The 25955-nt window shown below is 45.6% G+C and overlaps 1 protein-coding gene across 1 annotated transcript in view; it reads left to right on the top strand.

The window, feature by feature from the left end:
• UBAC2 (UBA domain containing 2) overlaps positions 1–25955 on the top strand; it is a 155960-nt gene that overhangs the window by 107751 nt on the left and 22254 nt on the right. The window contains exon 7 of the mRNA XM_022576852.3: positions 10088–10333. Within this exon, the coding sequence (XP_022432560.2) occupies positions 10088–10333 (246 nt within the window). The remainder of the gene's footprint in view (positions 1–10087; positions 10334–25955) is intronic.

Genomic DNA, 25955 nt, shown 5'->3' with positions numbered 1-25955 from the left:
GTTTTTCCCTGTTGAGTCTCTATCTGTAAATGTGTAAGTTGTTCTTGATCTTTACATTCATTTTTAATTTGTTATTTGTAGTCCAATGTAAGAAGCAAATTTTTAACATAAGCCTGTTTTCCCCTCAATTTTAGTTTGTTGAATCAGTTTATGAAAGTGAATATAAGTTTAAAGGGGGGTGGTGGTCTCCTTGTTGAAAGGGAAATTCAAAGGTATTTACATTTTAGCATTTGATTAAGGCTTTTTTCCATGTGCTAGAGACTCTAGCTGTCTCCCAATGTATTTTTTTCCTTCATAACAGAACCTTCATCTTATTTGAGGCAGCAGGGCCTCCAACTAAAAGATCACATTTTCCAGTCTCCTTTGCATCTACGTATGGCTATCAGACTAAATCCTGGCATCCTGGCTAATGAGCTATAAACATACGTATTGGTGGGACTTCTAGGAAGGCTCCTTAAAGTAGCCTTTTGTCCTTTTGTTCTTCCTCATTTTCTTCTCCCCGCTGCCTGGAATGCAGTTAAGATGGTTGGAGCTTTTCTAACCTGAGGGAGAAATAAATTTCTGTTGTATTTAAGCCACTGTTATTTGCAGTTTTCTGCTTTATGCAGTTAACCTAATCCTCTTGACGCATGATTTTCTGAAAGAAAAAGCTTAGAGCAGCTTTCTAAGACAATTTGTTAGAAACAAATAATCTATTATTAGTTTAATTAATTCTGTTAATTAATTCTGTTATTCTAATTCAACTTTTCAAGAATCAGAAGGATACCCAGTGTTTAAATAGATACTTTAAAATAATATTGAAAAAGAAGAAGAGGGCTATGGGAAATTCATCTGAATCACTCTTGTACTTGACAAAGAACAAGATAGCAAGACTTTCAATAAGTGCTTAAAGCCACATGACTCTGTCACGAAAACAACAGTCATTTCATAATTAATCACAAGTGGCACAAATAACTTCGGGCGTTTCTAACTTGTGTACATACTCTGTGCATAATAAAATGAGTAATTTCCAAAGTTCCTTCCTTCTTTCTTTAGCGTTTTTCAGTGAAGGAGAAGGAACAGGAAAACGTAAGGTTCATTAGAGCAGGGATTTTCTTTGTTTTGCCTCCTGCTGTATCCCAGTGTTTAGAACACAGCCTGGCACCTTATAGAAGTTCAGTAAAATGTGTGTTGAATGAATACGTGAGGCCTCAGTGGGCCTGGTTTCCTCAGGACTTGAGTGAATATGAAGTCTGCATGAAGGGGTCCAGATACAAGGGAACGTTTGTTCCCTCAGCTCCTCTTTGTCTTGTGACGGCAATGCTCTCCCCCAGGAAAGCAGCCCCTTGTGTTTGTCCTACTGTCCCATTAGATGACAAGTTTCTTGAATGTTGGGACTGTGGTTCACCAGGACCCTGGCAGTGTAGTTTGCCAGGTAGGCTTTCGTTCAGCCACAGTTGACTGGAGAAGGAGATCAACAGAAACCTGAGTGCTGGTGCCAGGTCATGGTTTCTCACCTCCGCTGGCTGTGGTTTCATGCTAACACTAAACAAGACCAGAGGACAGTTGAGGTTTACTCTCTGTAATCAAGGGAGTTTCACATATTTCCACACAGCAAATTAAATTCTTTATTCCCTTTGGCCTGGACTTTCAACTGCAAGAGGTCCAGAATGCTCTCTGGTTGCTTCACCTCTGGGACCCTTTACCTGGCCGGGGTTCCCAACTCCTGCTGCTTGAATGCTCTGGTTCCAGCTCTCCCTGCCCTTCGCAGACACAGCCCACTTGTTCATTTCCACTGTATCTGAGCATCCTGGCCCTGAGCCCTGGCCTGCCCGAGATCACTGCCACTGCTTCATCCCTTGTCATAGGGCCTCTCAGCTTGATCTTGGGCTTCCGGGCTCTGAGGGCCTGCCAGACCTCTCCCTTAGAATTTCCCCTGGCCTCTTGATACTGCAAATCCCAGCAGGTGGTCTATTTTTAAAGCCTCTTTTTTCACAGACTCTGTGGGTTTCAAGAAAACTATCATTCGGAAGTCCCAGTATAAGAAGGGTTGGTGATGTGATTATCAAATATTTATAGGAAACTAAATTCTTAAAGCTCTTTATATTTTAATCCTTTGTGTGAATACCTGTGTTGACCAAAAAATTAATCAATAGTCAACCTAAGAAAGCATGGAAATTTTTATCTGAGCCAACCCAAGGATTATAACCCAGGAGACAGCCTTTCAAAGAGCTCTGAGAACTGTTCCGCAGAGAGAAGGGGGAGGCCGATACACATGTGACTTTGACGAAGGAGTACATGCAGTCAAGCACACATCTTACTAGAAGGTTACTGCTATTTGCAAGGAACAGATACCTTAGTTAATGGTCTTAGTGTTTTTCTAAGTATGCAGAGGTGCAGGAAACTAAGTTTACAACATTTTCTCCTGAAATATCTAACTGTCTTAAGATCCAGTTCTGTCAGTTTTCCCAGAGCACAAAGTGCTTCATCCTGAACTTCGCCTTGAAATCCTTTCAGAGTGTGCTGCTGTAGGTCAGCGACTGCAGTGGCTAATGACTTGATTCTTGGAGAACTGGATGGTGGGCAACTTTGTTTATTCTACAGTCCCTTCCCTTTCAGTCTTAGTATTGACTAAGGTTTGGGAGGCATTTTGTGACCAGTTTTTCCCACTGTGCTTAAGAATGCTCATTCCCAGGTCAGAGGAGGATTTCATTGATAGGCTACTCTGTGCTGTTACTGGACTGGGCCCTGTTAACAGTAGTCAAAAGCCTCTGGACCTCCTGGCTTACTAGTCTGTTGTGGTCTAGGAAATGGTTCCCTCTTGTTGCTTCTTCCCGTATCTAGAGTCACGCTGTTACAATCATTGATCTTACAGGACTGTATATTTGGTCAGTGGTTTCAAGTCACCTAATCATCATTTATTTTACCACACATTTGGTAATGCAAAAAAACAATAACCTTGTAAAATAGGCAGAATACAAGTAATATAGCCAGTAAAATTAATAAGGTCATAAGTCAGTATCCAAACCAAGAGCTAAGGTGCAGCCCAGTATCTCCCCAGGTTGTCTGACCAGTCTATTCTGCACCAATCTCTAAGGAAAATGATATATTGGCATTGTACATAAAGTTCGCCTAAGGTGTCTGCATGTACAAGGCAAGTGGTGGGTCATTGTGACCATTTACAGGATTGAGTAAGGAGTGTTATCATCTGAGGAGTTACATAGTAGCGCCAGAAGGAGAAAGATTGATCATTGTGGTTGAGCAGGTATTTCTGCCGTAGGGGAGGTCTGGCTAACACATAATGCAGAGGCACAGAGCACGCTAGAGGAGGTGGAGGAGGACAAAATGGGCAGAGAAAATTTTGTGTTTAAATTTTTCTTTTCTTGCCTTAAAATATGAATTTTAAATTCACCACCTGAAACATTTTACAGTAGCACTTTATTTGTTTGACAGCTTGGGGTCATGCTGGTGTATCAGAGGTGTGGACAGGTGAATTCTACCTTTTTGTCACATGGGAAATATGAACTTAGGACCAAAAAAGTGTGTCTACTGGCACCTTTCCAATTTTCTTTAAAAGAATCTAAGATGACATTTTTGGGGGTTTTTGGACTATTCATTCATTCACGATTCTCCCAGCAGGTGCTCTTCTAGGTGCAGAGGCCAAACAGTGATCAAAACCAACCAAAATTCTTCCCCTTCCAGAGCATACATTCAAATAAGTAACCTTAGAATAGAACTTTAAGCCAGTGAGCACAAAAGCCCTACTTTATCCCTGCCAGAATTTGTAGCCGCGCATTTGTTTATTACTGGGTAGGATGTCCTAATTCTTCATAGGATGTTCCTACTAATATTGAACACATAATTTCATAACTGTATATGTGATGGTGAGGGGATAGATATGGGCAAGAGAATGAAGATCTTCGGCCTTCATCAATTCCCTGAAGGAATCTATGACCAAACACCCCCCCATTAAGAACCCGCCCCCTTACTAAATTGTGAGCTCCTTAAGTACAGGCAACAATTATACATTGTCCTTATTTTTTTCTGTATTTCTTTAAAAGGTATATGATTTCATAAAGCATAAATAACACTGTATTAATGGGTTTATAACGTGTATAGGTATAATATAATTAAGACAGAAAAGTAGCAGAGTGAATGGGGGTGATGTTAAATGGAATTATACTCTTGAAGTTTCCTATATTTTAACTGAAGTAATTCAGTATTAACTCTAAGCACCTTATGTGTGTATTGTAATCCCTAGAGCAAACACAAGGAAAAAAATAAGATATTGCTCACAAAATTCCATTAAACAAATTAAAATGAAATACTAAAAAATATTTGCTTAACACAAAAGGAAGTAAGAAAGGAGGAACAAAAAGCAAATGAGATAGAACCAAACAGCAAAATTCAACTATGTCCAGGCAGGTATGTTAAGTGTGAATAGGTAAACACATTAATCAAAAGGCAGAGATTGTCAGACTGGATTTAAAAGTAAGAAAGTGCTATATGGCGTCTACAAGACACACTTTAAACACAGACACAAAAAGGGTTGAAAAAGAATGAAGAAAGATTAATCATGGAAATAGAAATCTGAAATGGCCATATTAATATAAGACAAAATAGATTTCTATGTGAGTATTACTCAGAGCAAAGAGGGATTCTTTATTATGATAAAAGGGTCAGTGTATGTGTGCCTAATGACAGCTTCCAAATACACCAACATTTTCCAAATACATGAAGTTAACACAACTATGGACAAATGGACAAATTCACAATCGCTTTGAGACTAAAAAATACAAGTGTTTAATTTTTCACCTAATTCAAATCTCACAGTTCTGATTTGATCGATTTTTTTCATATTTCGTTATATTTATAACAGTATTTTGCTGTCTTCAGCTAAATCAGTGTGATTTTGCTGTTATACAGCTCCATTTTCTATCTTGCTTTTTATCCAGATCTTCAGAAAAGAATCCTTACTTCCTCGCCTCCAATTCATTATATATTTTTGCCATATTTACTTCCTGTCTCTTTCTTTATTACATATATATATATTTGTTACAGAGAGTGCTGCCCCCGACGCCTCCCCTTCCTTCTTCCCTTATCATCCTGCCGCAGAAGAAACCACATTCCGTGGTTCTGTACTTACTACATGAGTATGTGTCCATAAGCAGTAAATACTAGCATGTTGTGTTTTGAAGTTTTGCAAATAGATGAATACAAAATGTAATACCTTTTTAGAAACATATCAATACATGTACACCGAGTGTGTTTAACTGCCGTTTAGTATTTTGAGGGATGAATAAACCACTCTTTAACCATTCCTCTCCTGGGACACTGTTCCCTAGCTGTTACACAGAGCTTTGCAATTGAGAATTTCCTGAAATATACCTTTGGCAGCTCTGCTGGGTATTGTCAAATTGCTCTCCCCAGTGGTCGGGCCACTTTGCCTTCCCTCAGGACTGTGGGAGAATTCTCAGTTCCCCCTCATCCTCACGAAAACTTGAAACCAGGTTTTTCAATTTTTGCTAATTTTTATTATGTTTAACATTGTTCAGTTAAGATTTGCAATTCTCTAAAGGTAAGTGAGGATAAACATCCTTTCATGTGCTTGTTGGACATTTGAATTTCCTTTTCTGAAATTGCCTTTTCATCTGCTTTATGAATTGGGTTGACTGTCTTCTTACAAATGGATAGTTTCTTTATGTTCTGACGCTACCTTTCTTGAGGACAAGAATCCTAAGGACCTTCTCCCAGGCTCTTGTCGTGTTTCCCTTCATTTATGGTAACTTTGGGCCCCCTGTAGCTTTCATTTTATTTATTTGTTTGTTTATTTGTTTTTGGCTGCATTGGGTCTTTGTTGCTGTGCATGGGCTTTCTCTAGTTGCGTCGAGCGGGGGCTACTCTTCGTTGTGGTGTGCGGGCATGCAGTAGCTTCTCTGGTTGAGGAGCACGGGCTCTAGAACGCAGGCTCAGTAGTTGTGGCGCACGGGCTGAGTTGCTCCACGGCATGTGGGATCTTCCCTGACCAGGGCTCAAACCCGTGTCCCCTGCATTGGCAGGCGGATTCTTAACTACTGCGCCACCAGGGAAGTCCCCCACTGTAGCTTTTAAATTGTAAAGTAGATGAATGTGTGTTTTCTTTTATAGTTTGGGCTTTATGTTTCTTATTTAAATATCCGTCCTCATCCCAGTGCCAAAAAGATGCTCCTTCTGTATTTTGTGCAGAAAGATTTACAGTTTTATAAATTATATTTGTGTCCTTAATCCATTGGGAATTTATGTGTGGTGTCAGGAAGGGAGAGCTGTTTTGTCTTTATCCTTATGTGTGGCCCGTGTATGTTTTTTCCCGTTTAACGCACCCGTTTCTGCTGTGAACCAGGTGCCTCGTACTCGGGTCTTTTTCTCTGCTCTTGCTCTTTACGTCGATTTGAGTAGCTCTCCGTAAAGACCACGCTGTTTTAATCACTCAGACTTTACAGCATACTTTGAAATCTGATAGGCCTTATGATGTTTCCCAAAAATTATCTTGACTCTTCTGGATCACTTATTCTTTATTTTTAAATCTTTTTATTGTGATACATAACACACACCCAACTGTGCGTCAACTATAAATGTCATGAAGCCAAACAAATCACGATGAAGCGGACGCACCCGTAAAACCCTGTGCAGGTCAGAGCACTGCCGGCCCCCGCAGCCCCAGTGCCCCTCCCTTCTGTGACTGCTCTCCTGGCGCACCGCAGATGGTCATCACCACCATGCTTCGCTTTATGGTTTTTCCACTTGACTGATCCATTTACAAAGTGGGGTCATAATGTATGCAATCTTTTGGGTCCAGCTTCTTTTTCCCAACATTATGTTTCTAAAAATTTAAACCTTAATATTCCATACAAATTTTAGGATTGTTATTTAAGTTCCAACCAAAAAACCCCAAGAGTCTCTTTTGTATTATATTGAATATATATATATTAATATGGTGAAAATTGATGTCTTAACAATTTTGCATCTTCCCATTCGCAGATGTGATGTTATGATATCTTTATTTATTACTAGAGGTTTTTTTTAATGTCCCTTATTATAGTTTTTTAGTTTTCTATAAAGGCCTTATATATTTTTTATTAAATTTATTCCTAAGTATCTCATTGTTTTTGTTGCTGTTGTCTGCTCACAGCTCATTGTTTTTCCTTCCTCTAGGCAGTCAGTATTTGATCTCTGGTTACTTTTGTTGACTTAAAGAAAAATGCACAACATAAGAGTTGTGAGTTTAAGGTTTATTCAGGGTCTTACTGAGGACTGTAGCCTCAGCCATAGCTCTGAGGAACCGCTCCAAAGAAGTAGGGGAGGCGCCAGTATAATAAATTATGAATTTTTTGGCTGTGAAATACATCTAGTCAAGCATACATCTCAGTCAAAGATTACCGCCAATCAGAAAGAGCAGAATCTCAAGTTAATTTTAGTGCTTTTCTTTGTGTGTGAAGGTGCAAGAATCTGGGGTCATTGAAATTCTTCCTGAGATATGCATCTAGCCCTCTAGGGGCGTGTTTATCTAAAGCACAGAGTGCCTCATCCGGATTTTTCACCCTGAACTCTCCTCAGGGTGTGCTGTCAGCGGGTGACTGCTGTGGGTTGTGACTTACCCTTACATAATGAGCTATGCTCTTTTGTTCTTTTTCACACTTTTAAGGATTTCTTTCTCTGTTTCACTATAATGGATCTAGATATAAATTTCATTATGTTATCCACCTTGGGACTATTGCATTTTCAATCTGAGTATCTATATTCTTTATTAATTCTGGAAAACTCAGCTATTATCTGTTGAAATATAGTCCCTTTCTTCCTATATTTCTTCTGTTGTCTTCTTCTGGAAGTTCTATGAGACATACACGGAAGGCCTCTCTGTCTGTATGAAGTCCACACGTGTAGAGTCCCTGGCCTCCCCTGTTGGCCTGCTCTACCCGCTCCAGAGCCTCTTTGATGCAGGCCCTGCAGAGCTTTTACCTTCTCCCCGTAGAGAAGGGAGAGGGTAGATAGGGGCTCTGCTGGGTGAGGGGAGGCATTGGAGTTGCTTCTTGCACAGAGTTCTGTGACCCTCCACTTCACTCCCACCTTCACAGTACCTGGTGCCTCTAATCCCTGAGTCCGTGGCGGGGGGCGGGGGGGGGGGACCCTCTCCCTCATTTGGATTTACCCTTCTCGTATGCTAAGTATTTCTAACTACTCAATGTGTTCCTGGTGCCTCTAATCCCTGAGTCCGTGGCGGCGGGGGAGGACCCTCTCCCTCGTTTGGATTTACCCTTCTCACATGCTAAGTATTTCTTACTGGCCAATGTGTTTTCCATTTTGTTAGTGCGGTTGAGGATTACAGATGCTTTCTAGTTTCAGTGAATGTGAAGTTTGTTTCTGTTTTTGTTTTCTTAGTTGTTTTGTACCATTTTTGAGAGAAGTAGCATAGAAATTATTTGAAACCAAAAGTCCTTTTTCATTCACTCTTCAACCTCCTCCAGTGTGTCTCTTGCTCCTACCACTGCACCAAAACTGTTCTTAATTTTGCCATATCCAACAGTCATCTTTTTCCTCTCTCTGTCTTACTTGAACTCTGGGCTACATTAGACATAGCTGACTATTCCCATCTTAAAACACTGTTCTCTTAGCTTCAGTGGTACTAAACTCTCCTAGTTTCCTTCTTCTCACTGTCAGCCCCTTCTCAGATTTCTTTACTGGCTTCTCCTACTCTGTCCATCCACAAAATGCTGGTGTACCCTGGGTTCAGTCCTAAGTCCTCTTCTTTCCTCTGTAATAACGTCCCCCGCCCTCATTATCTCCTGTAGTCCTGTTGCTTTAAACACAGTCTTATACCATTGACTCCCAAATCTTTATCTCTGCAAACTTTTCTCTTGAGTTCCAGATTTTTATATCCAACAACCCTCTTGATAGCTCCACTAAGATTTCTAATGGATACTCCCAAGCTCATTTCTGCATTGCACTCGCTGTTTTCTCTGCCTGAAACGTTCTTCCTCCAGTTCATCAAATCACTGGCACCTCACTATCCTTAAGAACTCTGCTCAAGTGTCACTTCCACCCGACCTTAAGAAGGTCCTTGCTCCAAGTCACCTTATTTTATTTCCTTCATAGATCTTGTCTGGAATTGTTTTGTGTGTTTACTGTCCAATCTCCGTATTGATCACGATTACCTCTGTAAGAGTAGGGCTTTATTTATCTTGTCTTCTGCTATACTTTAAGTGCCTAGAACAGCACCTGGTATATAGCAGATGCTCAGTAAATTTTTGCCTAATTAGCTAATTTAAGTTTTATTAGTAAAACATTAAAGTGTACTTTTCTCTTGCTAGACAGAAATTTGTCAAATATGTTCTAATTTGGTGTGAATAACTTATCCTAAGAATCAAATTCACAAAATTAAAGATTTGTCTTTAACAAAGGAATAGCCATTCTCATTTTTACCTAGGAAACCATAGAGACTCCTTAGACTTCTCTTACCATATAAATTGCCTTAAAGATGAAAAACAGCCTTATTCGTAAACAGAATTGTTAATTGCTAACTATTGGCAAGGATTTTAAAATCTAGGAAAAATACTTGCAAATTTTATTAAAACAACTGTATACATTTTAGGTAGCCTTTATTTTCTGATAAATGCATTTACATATTTGATACTGATGCTGGGCCACATCATCGAATATCAAAGTTGTTTTCTCTCAGTGTCTCTCTCTGATGGCCATCTGCCAATAAGAATAACCACAGAGTTAGGACAGCGTGAAAGTGTTTTGATAATCAAATATTTCATGGCTTTTTTTAAAAAGACAGCATTGTTTTTTTAAATATTGTACCAGTACTTTGAGTGTTAAATAGTTAGGATTTTGCTATCTCTTCTAACTTAATAAAAACACATTTGTTTACTGAGTAAATTCAATTTTTTGTTGGTTTGTGCTGCTTAGTATCCTGCAACCTGGTAGGAGCTCTGGTCTGTCACCTAACACTACAACAGTGAAGGAAAACACCATCTGAAGTGTTTTGCGGTTATTGATTTCTATGTTAAGTATGTTCTTTAACATTTTATGACATTTCAACAATCCAGTTGGACGCTTTTTCTTTTAGATTTCCGGGCTCTGCTACAACAGCAAAATGTTACAAGTTCATGAGGTGCTCTGCGTCCCCAGCTGGATGGCAAAGTTCTGTTCTTGGACACTTGAGCCCATCTTCTCATCTTCAGAGCCCACCAGCGAGGCCAGAATCGGGATGGGGGCCACGGTAGACATTCAGAGACAGCAGAGGATGGAGCTGCTGGACCGGCAGCTGTTGCTGTCACAGTTTGCACAAGTGAGGCGGCAAAGACAGCAGCAGGTAAACGATAACAATCACAATGGAAAATTCAGAAATACTCAGGGGCCTGCGTAAACTTCTCCTTTGAGACTGCATGTGTGGTAGAGTCTACATTTCATTCCTGTGCATTGTATCATAGATACCTTGACATGTTTCCAAGTGGAATGTAGGTCTCTGATAGTGGCTATTCTTAGTGTTTTCTTTTTAAGGTAAAAAAAGTAACTTGCAGCTGAAAGACTGGTCAGACTGGACATTCTTGCTCCACTTCTATTAGATAAGCATGATTTCTTAGAGAAACACCAAGCCTAGTTAACAAGACGGGATATTTATCTGTTTTTATCATCTTGTAAAAGCCACAGTGTCTTCCTGTTAAAATGCTTATTATTGTGTGCTCTGGACTGAAGAGCAAATGTCAAACTTCTTGATTTTCCTTGGTTGCAATGGAGAATATGAAGGTAAGAAAATTTTCAAGGGAAGAACCAGCAAGTAGATCAGATAAATGCTCTGTTTTCTTAACCTTGTCATTAATCGTCAGGAAATACTGAGCATTTATCCACAAAAACTGCTCTATCCAAGCAATCCAACACCACACTCATCTTTCCAGGGTTACTCTGCGTCAGGCTGAAACCTCATACCTGGTCCTTCTTTGGCACTTCTGTGATCCAGTCCATTGGGTTCCTCGTTTCTTGTCTCCATCCCCTTTACCCTCTGGGGTATGAGAGAGAGTTCTGTTCTCTCCTGCCATCTCCCGATCTCCTGCCTGCATTGCGTGTGAGAAGTAGGTCTTCATCGTGTGTGGTCTGGAAAGTGAAATCAGGTGTGATGTCCCTGCACGTCAGTGGAGAGGTGGGTCCCAGAGTTTCTATCTGGGGTGGGAAGAAGGGGGACCCCTTATCAATGGGCCGAGTCTGCAGGTAAAAGAGAGAAGTGAAGGCTGTTCCCTACAGGTGTATTTGAATTTGAGGTGACTCTGGAACATACAACAAAGCTGCCCCTGATGTAGTTGAACATGGAGGACAGACATCACTCTTGGAGAGGTCAGAGCCGTAGGTGCAGATCATGGATTAAGTGTGTAGGGTTGGGAGGTGAGTCCTGTAAGAGAATCACATCCAGGATGAATGTAGGCTATAGGCTAAGCCTGCATTTAGCAGGAGGAAGAGGTAGATCCTTTGAGGAAACAGAGGAAATAATGAAAAGTATGAGAACTCAGAACAACCGGTGTCCAAAAAACTGAGTAATAATGAGTATAAATATTTTCTGATAGAATGGACAGAGAGCTATGAGGGAGAGAAAGAAGTAGTGTATGATTCTGAGGTTTCTGGCTTAGCCAAGGAGAGAGATCAATGACAGCACCATCCCACCAACATCAGAAGAGCAGGCGATGGGAAATACATTGATTGAGGTACCTTCAGGCCACCTGGGGGGAGATTCCCTGGTAGATAGCTGTGGTCTTGTGCTCATAAGCAAAATGAGAGGTTGCGTTTCTGAGGTTGGTGTCCCCAGGCAAACTCTCGTGTGTGAAGTGGATCGGAGAATGCCGTCAGGATGAGCATCTTTGGGGGGTGGTGGTGAAGGGCAGAGGGAGACTTCGAGCCCCAGTCACAAAGAAGGCCCGAGCTATGCTTACGGTGCCCAAGCCCCGGAGGTGCGAGAGACCTTCCGAGTCGTCCCAGATTCAGAAAGGTGTTGGCGCAGATTGCAGGCACCTCTCCCCAGATGCACGCCATCCACAGAGCAGATGTTACTTGAGAACCATCAGGTGCCCGCCCCCCCGGCAGCCGGAAGATGGAGCGCTGGTCCTGAAGGAGGGGGAGGATCTGGGTCGCAGACCCGTCCAGAGCATCCGCCCCTCGTGCTGCTTGGATCTTCTTGTTTTACTTAAGTTCTCGGAGCAACACCTCCAAGATTGCAGTGGTGCTTTTTTCCCAGGAGAAAGCTTCAAGAGGAAGGTCAGCAGGACAGACTGCATCCCCTTCTGCTGAAGCCGGTCTCGAGGATACACTGATGACCATCTCCGTCGTCTGTTGTCCACTTGAGAGTCCCCACCCTTGGCTGGAAGGCTTACATGATGAAGCGACACATGCTGTCATCCCTGTGGGGTCTGGGTCCCCGGTCCCCAAGCCCTTCCCGGCTGTGGCTGCTGCACTTGCCTGTTTACTGTAGAAACTGGGTGAGGAAGTACAAGAGATGCCCTCGCAGATCACCCGAGTGCCGCCCATGATCTTCCCTCCCCTTTTTGTGCCCGTGGCCGTAGCTTTTCCTGGTGGTCAGGATTAATTACTCCTGCCAGGATAATGACTCCTTTCCTTGCCTGCCGGTCTTTTGGCACAAGAGCCCAAACTGACTGGGCAACAGCTGTAACTTAAGATGTAACAGTATTCTTGCTTCGTCCCCGATGGAAGCGTTCCCTTCCTGTGAGCCGAGCTCTGTAAACCACGGAATCCAGAGTTGTGGGACGGGAAGCCCAGATTCCCCAAGTGGGTCACCTTGAGGGAGGATAGTCAGGGCCACTTCTCCTTCCATCCCTTGTTTCCAAGAGCCGTGTGTTCCGCCTACTGGGGACACAGCACCCGTGTGAAGGTTGTTGATTTAGGGTCTGTACTGCACACTAGAGCCTCAAGCGCTGTCCTTGTGGGGTACCATCTCCAGGTTGGCGTCTCACTCCCACCTTCACCTGGCTACCCATTGGTCTGGCAACATGGTAGCGCCTGGGTCGTGCTGTGTGAGGGTCAGTGTATCCCGTGGTCTTGGCACTGCCGCGCCCTCTTTGCTAGAAGCGGGCCTTGTGGTCTGATGTGATGTCATCTGGAACCCTGGTCGGTACCTCATGCCCTCTGTCAACCCACAGAGGTGGTGCTTAGCGACAGAGAAGGCAGGCAGCCCCATAACCAGAAAATGTGTCAGTTCCAGGTAAAGTGAATTGCTGCCTATAATAGTCAACGCAGGTCGCCCGCGCAGAGCACCGCAGACTGGGCAGCTTCAGTAACAAGTCTTTCCTCATTGTTCTAGAGGCTAGAAGTCCAAGATCAAGATACCGTCAGGGTTGGTTTCTAGTGAGGACTGTCCTTGGCTCGCAGGCAACCACCTTCTTGCTGTGTCCTCACATGGCCTTTTCTTGGCGCCTGCATGTTCCTGGTGTCCCTTCTTATAAGGACACCAGTCCCATTGGATTAGGGAGGGCCCCATCTTTATGACCTCATCTAACCTTAATTACCTCTTTAAAGTCCCTGTCTCCAAATACGGTCACATTGGGGGTTAGGGACTTCAGCCTATGAGTTTTCGGGGGGGCATGTTTCAGTCCATAACGGTGCCCCTTCCAGACTGAAAAGGGCCCAGTATAGTCTACCTGGCTCTATGACTGCTGGTTCTCCTTGATGGGTGGTGGCGTACGTATCAGGGCTCAGCACTGCTCTCTGTTACCCTGGAAGCTAAGTCCACGTTAGTGAGTGGGGCCCATGCACAGTGGGGCTCCTTCCCGGCCATCTTGGCTGCTCTGTTCACCTGCCAGCCCTGGGATGGCCGGTGACAGAGGCTGGCTGACGTCAGTCTGCCGAGTCATTCTGTCTCTCTCTTCTGTGCTGGGTGTTCACGGTAAACACTGGAACCTAGATGTCACACTTCATGCCTGTTCCTTGGCTGGACCCACATGACTCTTCCCAGGCCTCCTTGTCCCCTACCTTCCCATCCCCTGACCACCTAACCAAGTCATTCACCACGTCCAGTGAGTCCCTAGGTGTTATTTACCTCAGGCCACCTCTCTTTCCATGCAAAGCGGATGACCAAATGCACTGCCCAAGCCCTACCCATTGGGAGCATTTGTCCCCGTCACTGTTCTTCAAGGTGACCCCTGAGTGGAGCTATAGTGCAGCCACGGTCTCTTTTCAGCTTTCAGTTGTGTACCAAGCCAACCCATCTATGAACCGAATTTGGCCATTTTCCTCCTTGTCACTTGGTGGTTAGGGACCCACCCCCATGTAGCAGGAGGTGTGAACTGGAGAAGAGATTTTTATACAACAGAGGTTATCGACATGGTGGTCTTGGCGGACCTGCTTGTGCAGCTTGCCTGCGCCCCCCTCACTGCTCGTGCTGACCCTGGATACACCACTTATGTCGGACGATGGCTTTCTTTGGTCGCACCTGACCACAGAACTTGGTAGGTCTCACACTTCTGACCACGCGCTCACTCTGTACCCGTGGTCAGGCACTTCCTGTCCCCCAGGGTCCAGCAGCAGTGTTTCGAAAGTGTGTAATTCTCTGCTGTGTATGCGTGCCCTTGCTCCAGTGCCCTGGGCGTCCGCATCATGGTGGTCCTCTGTGGCTCGCTGCAGACTCCACCCGTTGTCTTCCCCATCACAGATACTTCGAATATCAGTATCTGCCGGGTTGCACAGCCCAAGCATCCATGACCGAACCAGACCAAAATCCCCACCCTCTTGGAGAGGGCCTTCCAGCCGGGCGGCTGTGAAGTGACGTCCTTTGGTCTGTGGCTCTCCCCACCGCGTGGCAGGCTCTTCCACTTTCCGAAGTCAGTCTTGCCCACAGTTCAGAATCCCAGCCCCTGGGCTCTTGCCGCAGACTTCTCATTGTGCTGGAGAGAAGAGCGTGTGGTTCTTTAGTCCGGGGCTTACTCAGCGCCCTCCTCATTTCTTCCCAGCGTCGGCCTCGAGAAACACAGCTGTCTCCTCTGTGTCCCCTGAGGCTCGGGGATGCCGGTCTGCCCAGAGACACACAGCTGCCAGCAGGGCTGCAGACTAGGGGCCCAGATGTGTCCGATTCCAGGGCCTCTGTGTGTGTGTGTGTTGTTGTTGGTTTTTTTCCTTTCCTTTTTTACTTCGGCTGTCAGGAAACTCAATGCCAAGTTTAGTGTTCAATCAAAGTTAGAACTTGTGCTTCCATCTTCTATGTTTTTAAAATACCTTTTTTGATTGTTTTAGTGTCCTTGTATCTTACTGTAGGCCTTCTCAAATTCTGTTATTGCATTTAAGATAAGTCTCTCACTTGTCTACAAACTGTGGGTTTTCAAATGTTTTTCATAGAACCCAGAATTTATTTGGTCCAAAAACCAATCAGTTCCTAGTTACTGTACATTAGAGTGATCTGTTTGCAGTTTTTAATTTCAAGCACTCCAAAATAATGCCGAAGTCTTGTTTGAGTGTAATTCCTTTGCGCGTCTTTTGCCTGCTTCTGTCGGATTTTGTCTCGCCGCCTGGCAGCTGCTGCTTTGTGCTCACTGTCGCCTACCCGCCTGTGGTCCGCACTTGGCTCTGCGGTCGCAGTCAGCCAGTGGTCATTATTGAGACAGTGACCAAGACTGGTGGGGACTCGGTGGGCACCTAAGAAGTGAAAAACCTGTCTTTTCCCTTAATGAGTTTGTGATCAACATCAGGGAGCTCAGCAGATACACTTGAATTAGAGAAACATCCAAGAACGATGAAATATAGACCGGAGTGCACGGGGCAGTAAGACACCCAGGAAGGCGCCATTGGGGGTCCTGTTACTGTGAGAGGAGGTTTCAGCGGCTAGAAGGATGGGCAGGATGTGGGCGGGCGGAGAGGATGAGGCAGGTCATCCCAGAGGAGAGAACCAGCCAGAGGGAGGGAGGCATGGAGGTGATAAGGAGGCCTGAAAGGGGAAGGCCTCGAGGAGACATGGGGGGCTGAGGTGGTAGGGTACCTAGTGACAGAGAGAAGTAACACAGCGACTGTAATCGAGGGAGGTGTTTTTCAACCCGACGGCAGAGTTGGATTTTGACATTGGAGGCTGTCAAAAGTGGTTTAGTCAGTTGTAAAGGTAGGACAGGTATCTCAGAGAAATTCCTCTCATTGCAGCATGTGAGATGGGTGGAGAAAGGAGAGACCATGGAGGAAAAGACCAACAGGAGATTTTAGAAATCCAGCGCTCTGCTCTGTGAATGCCTGGCCGGGATAATGGCCAGCTCCTCACTGGGCTCCTAACCGGCATTGTCCCCTGAGGTCCAGCCCGCTGATCTCTCCCCCTGCACACTCGCAGTCCATGGCTCTCCCCTCTGTGCTAAGCTCATGGCTCCCAGACTTAGACCTATGGTCTAGACCTCCTCTCTCCTGGGCTCCAGACCTAAATATCCTACTGCCTGCCGGGCATCTCCACTTGAATGCCCCACAGGCACCGGAAATTTACCCTTGCTTTGCTAAATTGGCTTCTCTGTCTCACTCCCTCCCGGATGGAAAGCACCATCGTCCACCCAGAGGCCCAAACCAGAACACTGTGGCTTCCCCTTGGACTCTTCCCTCCTGCATCCGTGTCCCTCGTGTCCCCTCCCTCACCTGCACCCCAGAGAGTCTACCTTCTCGCCGTCAACCCACCACTCCCTCTCTCTTCATCCCACTGCCTTAGTTCAGGCCGCCGATGTCACTCACCTAATAAAAGCTTGTCACAACTGCCTCCCTCTCCCGGCCCTGCCCCACACTCCAGCCCCCAGGGCGAGCTCTGTGAAGACGCAAACCTGATTGCCTCACTCCTACCAAAGTCCTTCAGAGGCCCTCCTGAGCCTACAAGGCAGTTTTCGCTGGCTACACAAGGCCCCCGCCTGCTTTTTAGCCCCTGCCTTCCCCCGGCCCCCAGCAGCCTCGGGCTAGTCACTCCGAACTGTTCACAGTTCATCTCAGCCCCGTGTTGTTTCTCACTTCTTGCCTCTTCATCTACCCTTCCCTCTGCCAACAACAAACTTCCCCTGAACCGACTTCCCCACCGCACCCCATCTCACCCACATACGGTCTCTGCTTGCCCAACTCTTGCTCACTCTTGAGTAAACTTTCTGAAATCCCCTCCTCTGGGAAGCCCTCTCCAGCCTCCCGGGCAGCACTGACCCTCTGTCTGTCCTTAGAGCCCCTGGCGTCTTTCCTGACCTCGCCACTCCCGCCCCTCACCATTGACTCACGTCCCATCTGTGCCCGTGGTGTGTCTTGGGGTGGGGGTGGGGCCTTTCCATTGTGTCTCTAATGTGTGAATAATGCCTGGCATGTGGTAGGCACCCATACATTTGGAGAATTAGTGACTCGATATGTATATAATAAATATTTACAGAATTTCTTAATGTACTGAGGCCAGCTGAATACAGGTGAGTAGTCCTGGCTGGAAACTATACAGCTATCCTCTGAGAGGACAAACCACTAAAGACAGCCCGAGACCCATGTTCAGGGAGAGCAGAGAGGAGGAAGAAGGAATTCCAGGGGGCGGGGAGGAATCCGGGAGAGTTCAGTGGCACAGCAGCCGGGAGAGGAGTGTTTCAGGAAGAATGGGAGAGGGGGTGCTCAACAGATTCAGAGGCTACCCTCCCACCCCCCAAAAAAGGCCAGGCAGAGACAATGACGAGGAGAAGATCACAAGAGTCAGCAAGAGTTGGCTCGCTCTTGAAAGGAGTTTCAGCGGGAACGCACGCACCACGTTAAGAAGTAGTGCAGGGTTTGGAAGCAGAGGAAGGGCAAGCATCACTTGTGCCCTGGCCAGCCAGCCTCATCCTAGGACATTGCCACGGGAGTCACATCTTGGTTCTTGAAAGTGAACTCTGGCGTTGCACTTCTGAAGCAGTTGTAACGTGCTCTGCAGCGAATACGCCTCCATGGCTCTAAAGGGCAGTGAGCAGTGTGATGGCTCTGCAGACCTTGCTTCATCTGCAGCTTACAGGGTCCGTGCACAGTGTCCTGAAGTTCATCATCAGGCCCAGTGACATGACCTTTCTGGACACTTCCACGGTGGTCACTACGCAGAAGCTTTCGGCTGATTGGCTTACGGACTCATTGTGATGAGGGCTGAGTGGACGACATAATAACGCCCGGTCCCTTTCTTCCAGCTCTCATCTCCCCCACGGCAGAGCTTTCCCGCTCTTCTGTACATTGATGTAGCGGCAGCATGTCAGTCACACATTGAGTCTACTCCCACCAGCTTCTTGCTCTCAGGTTCACTCCCCGCCCCCAATAGGGGTGCTGGCTCCATGGTCGGTGATGTTGCCGAGTCATTTTGGTACTAGCAGCTGCGGATCATTTTCCACTGCTGGGACCGTTACATAACTTTTCATGGGTTCGTGCTTTATTCATTCACCGAGTAGCATTTGAATTCTTGAAGGACAGGAGCTGTGTGCTCCACTTATTTACGCCTCTCTTGGTTCCACTGCAGTGTGCAGCCCTGAGGGAGAAAATGGCGCTGCCCTGGCCTTCAGGAAGCCTGCAGCCCCTGGGGGAAGAGAGATGAGTCAATGCGAAGTGCTAGGTTTCTATTGGAGTTTGCACCAGCAAAAGAGTCCTGGTTCTCCCTGAGGGACTCAGCAAAGCCCTGTGTGGTTGAGGGGAATCTGGAAGAGACCAGCACTCAGGCAGGCATTTCAGGCCTAGAGAACTGTGTGAGAAAAAGCGCAAGGGCTTGAGACAGCTGTGGGAACACAAGTGATTGCATTTGCCTAAGTTCAGGGCTCCCCTAAGGAGGAAGCAGTGAAAGAGAGGCTGGGGAGAAAGCCGAGACCAGGACATCGAGGGTCTTGTGCTACACTGAGGAGTGTTTTTTCTTTCGTCCTGCTAGACGTAGTGAGTCAGCGAAGGCTTTAGGCAGAAGAGTAAGTTAGATTTGTCTTTAATAAAGATTACTTTGGGGACTCCCCTGGTGGCACCCAGGTTCCATCCCTGGTCAGGGAACTAGATCCCACATGCATGCCACAACTAAGAGTTTGCATGCCACAACTAAGGAGCCCGCCTGCCGCAACTAAGAGCCAACGCGACCAAATAAATAAATAAGACTACTTTGGCCACGATATGAATACCCTTGAGAAAGCTGATACTGGAGGAAGAAGACCAGTCAGGAGATGGTGAGGATTCTCTGAGTTCTGGTGGTGAGGCAGCGTGTCCTCACTGCATGAGACTACATGACCACAGTCAAGCTCTGCGAGCCTCTGTGCGTTCACACCTCCAGAACAGTCACTGAAATGCCCTGTAATGATGAACATTTGAACAGCAGGGTTGCTGCAGGAGTCTCTGCAGCTTCTTAGCATGGATTCCCCTTTTTGCTGGTCATGATGCCATCACGATAGAAAAGCAGAATGTAAATGAAAGGGGGAAGAAATTTGCAGTTAAGGAATCAACACTGGGTTGACGGGGAGACCTGTGCACAGTCTATCTAATAGGGTTGTCATGAGGATAAAATAATTTATGCAAAATTACTTGATATACCAGAAAGATCTGTCAAATATTAGTTATTCTGATTGCATTGGGGATCTGTTTTTGGGCTCTCAGGAAGTTTGAGAGAGAGTCCTGATTTAGGAGCTAACTGGATAGTTACTACTCTTTAAAACTTGTAACCTTTAGAACAAGGGTCAGTAAGCTATGGCCCATGGGCCAAACCCGATGCTAAGAATGGTTTTTACATTTTTAGTGGCTCTGTAAGCACCTACACAGTATCTTTGATTTTGCCTATTGGTCTTCAAAACCTAAAACATTCACTACCTGCCCTTTTACAGAAGAATTTTGCCCACCCCCTGCTCTAGAAGATTACGCAGCCAGCAGCCTTCCAAGCAGCTCTGTTTCCCGGGAAGTCTGTATTCTCTGAGATGTGATCATCTGTTACTTGTGTGACCCCTATTCTCTCTGTTGGCTGGTGGTGATAATGCCATCACATACCACAACATAAACTTGGTGATAAGACTTTCTAAGGTATTTCTGTGAAATCTCCATTTACTCTAGAAGTAGAATTACGGTGAAGCCCACTAAGAACGCATCATGCTTGGTATAAGCCAAGTGGGAATTTTGTCAACAAAGCAGTGAAGTCGTTTGGTGCTCATTTTTTTCATTACCTCTTCACTTCCTCCGGCTGCCCATGTTTCCTGATTGATTATCACCTCTGTTAACAGTAACGAGCAGCTTATTTGACCTGCAAGGAGAGAAGATGTTGATGCCTACAGCAGCTCACCATTATTCACACATGCATTTCAGTTATTTTCTCAGTATTTGGTTGAATGGTTAGCTAAGTTTCTAAGCGAGGGTGAGGTGTATTCTCTCACCTTCACTTAGAAACATTTTGTGACTGTGAAAATTTTCTCTTTATCTACCCCAGCAATCGTTGTTAGGTAACATCTAACATATACATTATTATGAGTCACATCCCCCTTGCAAATCATGTGAGTTCCTTTTATTAATCAAGGATTTTTAATTTAGTAAAATATTTTTAGTGTATTGAAAGTGCTCTCAGGTTCTCATTTTTTTTTAAGTTTTTTAATAACTTTATTGAGATCGAATTCACATACCATATAGTTCACCTCCTTAAAGAGTACAGCTCAGGGAATTCCCTGGTGGTCCAGTGGTTAGGACTCCACACTGTCACTGCCAGGGCCTAGGTTCGATCCCGGGTCGGGGAACTAAGATCCTGCAAGCTGCATGGTGTGGCCAAAAAAGAGAGTACAATTCAGTGGATTTTAGTGTACTCACAGAGTTATCCCACCATCACCACGCTGAGTTTTAGAACACTGGTATTACCTCAAAAAGAGACTCTTCCCATTAGCAGTCACTCCCCAGTCCTAACACCCACCTCACCCTGAGCAACCACACATCTATCTTCTGACTCTCTAGATTGGCCTATTCTGGACATTGAATCTAATCATATACTTTTGGGTCCTTTGTGACGGGTGTCTTTCACATGGCCTCATGTTTTTGAGGTTTGTCCATGTGGCAGCATGTCTGATTGTCCTTCCTCCTGGCGGGTGCCATCCCACGGAGCCAGTGTCCGTCAGCGCCCCTGCATCTGGTCTCTGAGGAAGCTGCTTACTCACCTCTTAGTTTCCATGAGCATCCTTTCCACAAGATTTATTTAGTGTTCAGCCAGGCTCTGGGGAGCAGACAAGACAGCACAATCTTTCCTCTCCCTGAGCTGAGAGTAGGAAGAGGCAGTTACAGCAAAATGTCACGAGTCCTCTTCTAGGAGAAGCCCCTTGCCCAGCCATGGAGGGTCAAGAAAGTGTGTCTGGAGTGGAGCCCTGAAAACTGTATACCTAAACCTGTGTGTGTGTGTGTGTGTGTGTGTGTGTGTGTGTGTGTAGCAAAGGAGTCCACCTTGAATCCAAAGGGAGCACGTTCTCAGCCAAGATGAACCCAAGCAGCCTTGAAGACAGCACACGGGCATGTGGCATGCTTCTCAGCACTTTTCCTTTTTAGCTTTGCTCTTTCACGTTTTGGTGCAATTTGATTTAAAAACCATCCTTTTCAAGTTGCTGTGCTGCCTTGTCAACAAAGCAATCTAATCAGTTAGAGTTAGTTCTTTTATGACTTTTTTCTTTTGTGAGTATGAAGTGTATAGTATCAGGTGCGGAGTAAGTTACTAGTGCTTGGTTGATAAAAATCTGCAAATTAAATGAAAATTAGGTGCAAGAACTCTATTTTCAAGTGAAATTAAAGCTAAGCTGTTTATCTCAATCTGTACCTCCTTGCAGAAACTACTGTTATGTATTTGGTGCTCTTGTAGTTGGTCATAACTGACCTTTTTGACAAAATTCAGAACAGAAAGATAGGATCAATATAAATTCTAATCCCTTTCCAAGGCTGACTCATTAAGTGACCTCGAGAAAATCATTTCTATTTTCCATTCTGCCTTGGTGTTCATGAGAAAGGAGAGTGTGGTACAATCTCATGGTACTTAAGGAAACAAGTAAACGATGATGACATACCTGGTATTTTGGAGAGATTGAAGTCATCAGCAATCCTAATTCTTTTCATAATTTTTTATTTTCTCACTTATTAATCACTTTTTAAAACCATGAATGAATTTAGAGATGTACCTTGAAGCAGACATAATGTCAAACAGGGGAATATTAGAAAAATTGTCCCTATAATCATTTTGTAAATTTTTCCTCCTCAAAAAAAGTCATCCCTGTGGGTTTTACAACCAGGATACGGGGCTCCCCTGGTGGCGCAGTGGTTGAGAGTCCGCCTGCCGATGCAGGGGACACGGGTTCGTGCCCCGGTCCGGGAAGATCCCACATGCCGCGGAGCGGCTGGGCCCGGGAGCCATGGCCGCTGGGCCTGCGCATCCGGAGCCTATGCTCCGCAACAGGAGAGGCCACAACAGTGAGGGGCCCGCGTACCGCAAAAACCAGAATACGATTCCAGCACAGGACAGACCAACCCCTGGACCACCTGTGAGTGTCTCAGCAAGAACCCTTCTGATCATCTCAAGAAGTCTTGAATTTCATGGAACCCACCCCAGCTTCAGACCCTGCAGTCTTTCACTGTGGGTGACAGATGTGGCTTTGTGAAGAAAGCAGGAGTACAGGAATTTCCAGACTCATGAGTCATGATCCCCTGTCCGAGATTAGAGCACAGATTAGCGATACCAAGATTTTTTTTAAATCATACTTTTTTAAGTGATGTTGGTGTATGCACCCTGGTTGCGCCTGGACTCCCAGGGTGGGGTGAGGGGTGCAGGTGAAGGTTTCAGTGATAGTTCAGAACGTGGGCTTTGGGCTGTGAGAGACCACTGTGAGAGTTAGCACTTCATTTCCACAAATCCACATTCCTCATTCGTAAACTGTCCATCGCTGCCGTCTAGTAGGGGTGGTTGCTCAAGGATCCTTGATCATTAGAGATGCTCGTTAGAGCTCCTTGATCAGTGCAGGTAACACTCAGAAGCAGTACTGGAGGTTATAAAATGGAGGGTGTCTAGACCGGTGTCTGTCTGGGCATCCCTCCTGCAACAGCTCTGGCAGGAGGCCACTGGGCTTCTGCTGCAACAGTGAAGGTCTCTTTTTGAGAGAGAACTGCTTGACTTTCAAGACATTCTGTAATATACTGATTAGGAAGAAGCAACTAATAATTATTAGTTTAAGGACCATCTAGTCCAGTTTTCTGTTTTACAGATGAGGAAACCTAGACTCAGTGTTACATTCTCTTAGATTGGCAACTTGACCTAGTTCTGTAGAAGTTCAGCGGACAGGGAGACCAGTAAGGATTTGGATTGTCAAGAAAGAAGCCAGTTAGAGGCACAAAACAAGAACTGGGCTCTGTACAAACCTGTAGGGTGGCAGATGGTCGTAGGGGACAGGGGAGGGCATTTTAGGTAACAGACACGATTGGAGCAAATGTGGTCTGAATAAGTGAGGGACACAGTCAGTGGAAGGAATATGCAGGGAAGAGGTAAGAAGTAGTTAGGGTGAGGCTGGTTTTGGAGGACGTTCAAAACAGGACAGAATAATCTAGATGTGATGCAGTAAGATTTTCAGTTGAGACAGTGGTGTTGTGAAAGGCCTTGGCGGGGTAACTCATGCACAACTCACCCGCCATGGTGTGCAGGTTGGATGGAGATAATACAGGCACACCTTGGAGACAGTGCAGGTTTGGTTCCAGACCACTGCATTAAAGCAAGTATTGCGATGAAGTGAGTCCCACGAATTTTTTGGTTTCCCAGTGCATGTAAAAGTTATGTTTACACTACACTGTAGTCTATTAAGTGTGCAGTAGCATTATATCTTTAAAAATGTGTATACTTTAATCAAAAAATACATTATTGCTAAAAAATGCTAACCATCCTCTGAGCCTTCAAGGAGTCATAATCTTTATGCTGGTGGAGGGTCTCGCCTCGGTGCTGACGGCCGCCGAGTGATCAGGGCGGTGGGTGCTGAAGGTTGAGGTGGCTGTGCAGTTTCTTAAAATAAGCCCCCAGTGTTGCTGTCACCCCCAAACAATTACAGCAGTAACGTCAGAGATCACGGATCGCAGATCACCCTAACAAATGCAATAGAAATAAAGAAGCTTGAAGTATTGCGAGAATTACCAGAATGTGACACAGACACACAAAGTGAGCAAATGCTGTTAGAAAAATGTCACCAATAGACCTGCTCAGTGCAGCGTTGCCAGAAACCTTCCATTTGTAACAAATGCAGTATCTGGGAAGCACCATAAACCAAGGCCTGTATTAGTGGCAGTGAGGTCATCTAAGAGGCTGTTGGCTTAATCTCAGAGGGGGACGACAAAGACTTAAACAGACCCCCTTGAAGGGAAAAATCAGTGGTACTTGAGAACTGGCCGGATTTGATTTATTGGGGAGAGAGTTGAGTCCAAAAGGGTCCCCGGGCTTTCAGGCAATGCTGTCCACCCTGGCCCAGTGTTGGTTGAAGGACGAGTAAGGGAGTGAGAGGTGATCGCTGAAGGGCGAAAATGAGTGACAACTCTGAGGGAGGAGATGTAAAAAGAGAGGGGAAATCCTGAGTAATCCCCAGTCTCATTTTTAATAACAAGTTTCACCTCTTCTTCTCTCCAAACATTTACTGGTAACAAGTACCAGCACTAATTTTAATTTTGACTTTTATTTGGTAATTGCTGCGTAGAGCTAAGGTTAAGGAGCAGAAGAAATGACCAGAAAATTGGCCGACAAAGAAGGGAGGAAACAAAAGATGTAACGCAGACATCGGTCATCCCTGTGCCAGAAGGTGCTCTTTCCTTCATATTTTCAAGGAAGCTGTATCTTATCCTGTGCAGTTCTTACTAACTTGTGTTCAGTGTTCACAAGCACGTAAATGAAATTAAGAGAGTAAAAAAGCCTTAAAGCAAGAGAGAGGTGTCATCTTCCTATAGCAGATGTCCCCAACCTGGGGAGCTCACTGCCCCTCCCCACCACTTCCTCCTCACAAGAGACTGAGCGTTCCCATTCTCTCCCAAAATCAAAACCAAACCTCCCCCCAAAAGGTGGGGACACCTTTGATCCTGACTGTTCATGGAGGAGAAGGTCCCCTTCAGAGGAGAGTCAGGCAGCCTTCGGGAAACATGGCAGACATGAGCACTGTCTGGCTCAGCATGTTCCCAACACCACCCTCCTTCCTCGCCCCCCAGAGGCAGGGAGCCCGTTGCCAGGGAGAATCTGAAGCCTGCTGCTCTTCCTCCAGAGTCTCCTTTCCTCTGCCTGTTGTAAAAACCATACCCATGTCTTGGGAGAAGTAGGATCAGCTGTGGTGGGAGGCCCCAGCCTCTCAAGAGACAAGTCATCACTCAACACAGAGGACGCAGGATGCACGTCTGGTGGCGCGCACAGTTGGAGTGTTCCTTGCAGGGAGCAGCAGTGGCCGAGCCTTCGAGTTGCGTGTTGGGCTGTGGCACAGATTCCTGATAGTAGACTCTCTGGATGCCTCCTCACCGCCTCCTCGGTTCAATCCCTAGACCAGCACCTGTGGCCACAGCCCTCCGAACCCAGCGATGGGGCGGACAGACAGTGCCGTGGTCCCCAGAGCCCTGGCGACCAGAGCGAGGAGGAGCCATGGCAGAGAGCTGCAGCGTCTCCTGTTTCCTCACCTCGCTGCGCAGAAACTGCTTTGTGTTTTGCTGAGAAGGATAATACAATACAAAGTGTCTGAGCCCCCCAAGCTGGCCGATAAACCACAAAGAAAAAGTGGAACTGAGAGCTGTAAAACTAGTCTGGGATTGTGTTCAAGTCACCATCTAGTTTCCCTCTAGCTGATTATTTTCTCCCAACACCTACTAAGACGGCTCACTGCCCGGCAGCCCAGAAGGGTACTCTAATGGCTGTTTCCATGGCGTCTGTGCAAACGTGAGGACGTGGCACTTCACATGACGTGGCCAGCTTCCCTCTCCTGCGTGCTTCTACTGTTCGTATTCCTACGGCGTGACCCTTGAATTGCTTTGCA

Source organism: Delphinapterus leucas, chromosome 18 (assembly GCF_059928025.1).
Source record: "Delphinapterus leucas isolate spDelLeu-1000000601 "Yukka" chromosome 18, BTC_Dleu_Yukka2, whole genome shotgun sequence".
In the NCBI taxonomy this organism is placed as follows: Eukaryota; Metazoa; Chordata; class Mammalia; order Artiodactyla; family Monodontidae; genus Delphinapterus; species Delphinapterus leucas.
This window is presented reverse-complemented; position numbering and strand designations above follow the sequence as displayed.